The sequence below is a fragment of the Cibotium barometz genome, chromosome 60, assembly GCF_041138505.1.
Source record: "Cibotium barometz isolate CiBa-2024 chromosome 60, ASM4113850v1, whole genome shotgun sequence".
Taxonomy (NCBI): Eukaryota; Viridiplantae; Streptophyta; class Polypodiopsida; order Cyatheales; family Cibotiaceae; genus Cibotium; species Cibotium barometz.
In genome coordinates this window covers 29336928-29342529 of record NC_141105.1, presented here as the reverse complement: position 1 = coordinate 29342529, position 5602 = coordinate 29336928, and the positions used below count along the sequence as shown (strand labels likewise).

Sequence of the window (5602 nt, the reverse complement as noted above, 5' to 3'; positions counted from 1 at the left end):
ATTTGACAGCCTTAGTTTATCATCGAGCTCATTGTGTTTAAGCACTCTTGTAAGCAACACATCTTTCATCCAAAGTGTGTCTAGATTGCCATCAAAGCTCCTTACTCGGAGCATATGGGTGGGTGGACAACCATCAATTTGTAATCAAAGTTTTGAAGCAATAGTATTGGTTGGTTGACATGGCCGATCTACGTCCGATGACCCTGGGTACTATATATAGACTAATTTGACAGCCTTAGTTTATCATCGAGCTCATTGTGTTTAAGCACTCTTGTAAGCAACACATCTTTCATCCAAAGTGTGTCTAGATTGCCATCAAAGCTCCTTACTCGGAGCATATGGGTGGGTGGACAACCATCAATTTGTAATCAAAGTTTTGAAGCAATAGTATTGTTAACTCTCACTTTTTTCTACAATTGAGTGCTTTGTATTGTGGTGATCCTACTTCTGCTTACATTTGTTAGGTTGAGTATGTAAGGGACTCTAGTGGGTGAGCATTGTAAGTATTTTTTGTTGCTGATGCCAAGGGATTAGATGGCAACATGATCTCGCGCGCGCTCTCTCTCTCTCGTATATGCCCTCTCACAGCCAACTAGGCCGGGTTCACGTTAGAAGCTGTGGCCGACGTTCATGCTTTCTGTTTCACAAGGGTGGAAGCTTTCAACAGGACGACCTGGGTTCCATCATATTATTAAGGCTGGATACACAGCCGTGCACCTCCCTGCCCCTTAGGGGAGTTGGACCGGAGAAACCCCCCAACCAAACGCATTTTCTTGCCGGGGGCTGTGTGTGTGTATCCAGCCTAATGCCGGGGATGGGAAGTGGAGACATGGAAACGTACGAACCGGACCTATCGCAGCCTTCGCTTGTTTTTCTGGAATCTGAACGCATTTAACAGGGCTGACCTTATGCGCTAACATGCATTCTGCCGATGGCACTTCTTCCTTCTCCGCTACCACTACTGGGAGCTGTGTCAGCTTCGCCTTCGCGACACCAAGGAAGAAGCAAAGAACGAAGCCAACAGCAACAAGAGGAGAGGCAGGGTGAGCCTTGGATTTCAAACCCGTTAGAGGAGTATGAAAACAAAAGGCAAAGCTACAGGAGAAGCTCTTTGCACCCAAAGACCTCCACCAAAGTGTCTTTCTGGCGGCACAAGGCCCCACCCACCCTCTGTGACGTACCCTCCCTCCGTCACGATGACAACGACGATGTACCCATTCCCCTTGATGAAGATGAAGATGATGATGATCATCATCATCATGATTATGCTTCTCCTACAGCACAACAGCAGAAGGGTGGCCTCACCTCTCCTTTATGCACCTATGGTAGGAGTCCATATCATGATGAGCTTCTCCTTCAAACTCTATGTGACGAAGGACAGCTAGACAGGGCCGTGGATGCCCTCTCTCACATGGGCACATCTCCCTCCACCAACACCTACCTCTCTCTCCTCAAGCAATGCAACAAGAGGAAGTCCCTCACTCACGCTAGACGAATCCATGCTCATCTTGCCCAACATCACACAGAGCTGACCGGTTTCCTTGGTGACTACTTGGTGGTGACCCTGGCAAAGTGTGGTGCTATTGAAGATGCACGACAGATATCTAGGAGATTGGCTTGCCGTACTGTCTTTTCATGGACCGCCATGATCTCAGCCTACGTGGAGTGTGGGTGTGTGCAGGAAGCCCTCAAAATGCATCAATGTATGCAAGAAGAAGGTGTGGAGCCAGACAGTTTTACCTTTGTCATCCTCCTCAAAGCTTGTGGTAGCACAGGAGACCTTGGCCGGGGAAAGATATTACATGAATATGCCCGCAAGAAAGGATTGGCATCTGATGTTTTTGTTGGCAACACCCTTGTGAGTATGTATGGCAAGTGTGGAGAAGTTGTGGAAGCAGAGCATGTCTTCGTCGCATTGTCCCAGCGTGACATTGTGTCATGGACTGCAATGCTCTCAGCATATGTGGAGCATGGCCAAGGAGATAAGGCTTTGCAGTTGTACAGGCAGATGCAAGAGGAAGGCATGAGTCCAAACCGGCTGACGTGTGTTGTTGCTCTTCAGGCCTGTGTTACACTTGCAGAGAAGGAAAAAGCTTCTGTTGTAGAGGGAGGATCAGTTAAAGCGATGTCTTTAGAAATAGGACAAGCCCTACACGCCGATGCTTGTGCAAAAGACATTGTATCAGATGCCTTTGTTGGTACAACCCTCTTGAAAATGTATGGCAAATGTGGGATCATCGGGAAAGCAGAGGATGTGTTTAATCTGTTATCGCGACAGAACATTGTGTCGTGGAATGCAATGATCTCCGCTTATGCTGACCTGAGCCATGGAGAGAAGGCTTTACTGTTGTACAGACAGATGCAAGAAGAAGGCATGACTCCAGACCTGTTGACCTTTGTGTTTGCCCTCCAAGCATGTGCCACCCTTGCAGAGAAGGAACAAGCTTTTGTTGTGGATGGGCTATCGATCAAAATCTTGTCTCTGAAAATTGGACAGGCATTGCATGCAGATGCCTGCAGGAATGACTTTGTATCTGATGCCTTTGTTGGTACCACTCTTGTGACTATGTATGGCAAGTGTGGGACTGTCACAGAAGCAGAGGATGTGTTCAGTGAGTTGTCCCAACGTGACATTGTGTCATGGACTGCAATGTTCTCAGCATATGTTGAACAGGGCCAAGGAGAAAAGGCTTTGGAGTTGTATAGACAGATGCAAAGGCAGCATGTGACTTTGGATGATGTTACACTTATGCTGTCATGGACTGCGATGCTTTCAGGACTAGTGGAACAAGGTCAAGGAGAGAAGGCTTTACGGTTGTACAGGAAGATGCGAAAGCAAGGTGTGATGCTGGATGATGTTGCACTTAACTGTGTTTTGCAAGCTTGCAGTGTAACAGGACGCTTAGAGATATGTAAACAGGTCCACTTCGACATTATCTGTGCTGGATATGATTGGATGCACTCAGTGGCAGCCACTGTAATTCATGCATATGGGAGTTGTGCAAGCATGGTAGATGCACAGGCGATCTTCGATAAGCTTTCAGAGCCTGATATCGTGGCATGGACTGCATGCATTGCTGGTCATGCAGGAGAAGGAAATTCTGCAGCCAGTCTGCACATGTTTGAGAAGCTGAAACGAGCAGGTATGATGCCAGATGAAGTAACATTCTCTTCAGTTCTCTCAGCTTGCTGTCATACTGGCCTTGTTGCTAAAGGTATCGAGTATTTTGAATCCATGAGCAAAGACTATGATGTAACCCCAGACCTGAATCACTATGGCATTATGCTAGACCTCCTTGGGCGTGCTGGAGACTTCAACCGGATAGAGGACATGTTGGGGAGCATGCCAATGCAGGCTGATCTGGCCATTTGGTTGTGCTTGCTGGGTGCATGCCGTACACATGGCAATGTCGAGCTGGCAAGAAAGGCGTTTGATCATGCAGTGAGTCTGCAGCCCAAGCAGGCTGCTGCATATGTTTTGATGTCAAACATCTATGCAGATGCCGGGCTGCAGGAATGTGCAGCCGAGGTAGAAATTTCTAGACAGAAAGCAGGTGCATGGTGGAAACCTGGGCAGAGTTGGATTGGACATGACAAGGAACTTTTCTCATTTATTGCAGGAGATCACAAGTACCCACAAGGAAAATATTTGTATCACTTGTTGCTCAGAGCTCAAGAAGAAATTGTATCTTCCACACTGGACGTATATTGTGAATGATAATGGAGAAGAGGTAAAGGAATGAGATGCTGGCCATAGCATTTGGGCTGCTTAACATGCCCATAGGAAAATGAATCGGTGTGAAAAAAATCATGCGTGTTGTGAACATTGTTAGGAGGCCACGAGGTGGATATCTGTATTGGAGAACATGCTCATGAGTTCACCAGTTCAAGGATGGCAAAGGTTCATGTGGACTTGTTCTTATTTCCCTCCACGACCTGGTCAAATATGCAATTTAATGCCTTTAAATGCCATCGTTTTCACACCATGCATTGGCTGGCCCACTCTGCGCATGAACCTGGCTGCTGGGCAGCACCTGGGCCTGGCTGACTGGGCGCTGGGCAGCCCTTTGGCCTGGCTGCCTGGCTGGGCTGGCCCTTAGGCCCTGTCGGCTGCCAACTTTCAATGGTCTCTGGGAAAAAAATATTTCACATATTATACATCAGGGTAAAGTCCTGCCAGCTATTTGAAAGGCTTAGCAGTACAGGTGAAAACTTGTAATAAGGGGTCCCCTTGTATGGCTTGCCCCTCCACAGAGAGATGACATAAATATAAGGGTGGTATTCAAAGGCACCACTAACCTGAGACTCTCCGGCAATGCGGACTGGTTTTTATTGTTGAGTCTCTTGGAGAGGCACAAAAGCTATTAATGATCAGGAAGAAAAGGATGTATAAATTTGTTGGTGTATATGAATCTTTGGGAGGAAAAGAGTTGAAGAGTCCTAAGGGTTGGTATGTGCAATGAATACCTAATGGCATGAGCTTAGACAGCATACACGATAACTTCTCTCTCTCTCTCTCTCTCTCTCTCTCTATATATATATATATATATATATATATATATATATATGTATGTATGTATGTATGTATGTATGTATGTATGTATATGTGTGTGTGTGTGTGTGTGTGTGTATTGCCAAGGGGTGTGTGTGTGTGTGTGTGAGAGAGAGAGAGAGAGAGAGAGGTCCATCGCCTGCTTGTGCTGGTGTTTTCGCCTCTCTGCTCCGTTGAGTCTGCTCGCCTCTTCCTGCCAGTCTCTAGGCCGTTGTCAGTCTTTGCTGCAGGCTGTCGCCTTGGTCTTCCGAGAGCTTCTGCCTTTCCTTGCAGACTGTTGTCTGGTTTTGCTAGGTGTCCTTTCTCCCGTCTGTCTTTGCTGTGGGCTGTGACGTGGTCCTACAGTGGGCTGCCGCCTTTTCTTGCTGTCTATCGTCTGTTCCTGCTTAGAGTATTCTCCTCTTGTTGTTGTCACCTTTGCCTCCTCCCTTCCCGTCTGCTTGGTGTCTCTTGCTGACCTTTGCCTCTTCTTGTTCATTGCTCTCATTTGTGTTTCCGTGTGTGTGTGTGTGTGTGTGTGAGAGAGAGAGAGAGAGAGTCGTATTTCAATCATGGCTTCAGGTTTGGATTTTTGTACATATGCTCGAAAAGAAAGACCTGCAGATGCTAAGCGCCGCCTATCAGAGCCTGCATCACAAGATGATGAACTTACTATGGAAGCTCAGTACGTCTTTGACACCCTTAAGGATGACTTTCAGCAGTCATGACAGGAATGGGGCAAACCGGTTCCAGAGGTCACGTACAAATTGAAATTGCCGTCCCTCGTGAATCCTCTCAGGAAGTTGTCTCAAACTGCAGTTACAATTTTTTTTCCAGGAAGAATCCCAGCGGCCAGTGATGTCGCGCAGTGGATTAAGTCCATCCTTGGAGGATGCTTTGTAGAGGGAGTGTATTTTGTTTCCAGAGGCTTTTATGAGGTGCATTTATCAGATGCTTCGTGCAAGCAGAGGCTTCTTGAATTCTGTCCCCTGTTTTACGGGAAGCAGATGGTACATGCTATGCCCTGGTCCCCAAACAAGGATTATCAAAGTCTTATACGACATCATTGTC

At 47.0% G+C, this 5602-nt stretch overlaps 1 protein-coding gene across 1 annotated transcript; it reads left to right on the top strand.

The window, feature by feature from the left end:
* The first annotated feature begins 443 nt into the window (after positions 1-443).
* On the top strand, positions 444-4443 carry LOC147605218 (putative pentatricopeptide repeat-containing protein At3g01580). Its single transcript, XM_086793810.1, has one exon. The coding sequence runs from the start codon at positions 932-934 to the stop codon at positions 3716-3718; it is 2787 nt and encodes a 928-aa protein (XP_086649936.1). The 5' UTR covers positions 444-931; the 3' UTR covers positions 3719-4443.
* The last annotated feature ends 1159 nt before the right edge of the window (positions 4444-5602 follow it).

Coding starts and splice junctions, on each gene's coding strand:
- LOC147605218 (XM_086793810.1), top strand. CDS start 932: ATGGCACTTCTTCCTTCTCCGCTACCACTACTGGGAGCTGTGTCAGCT.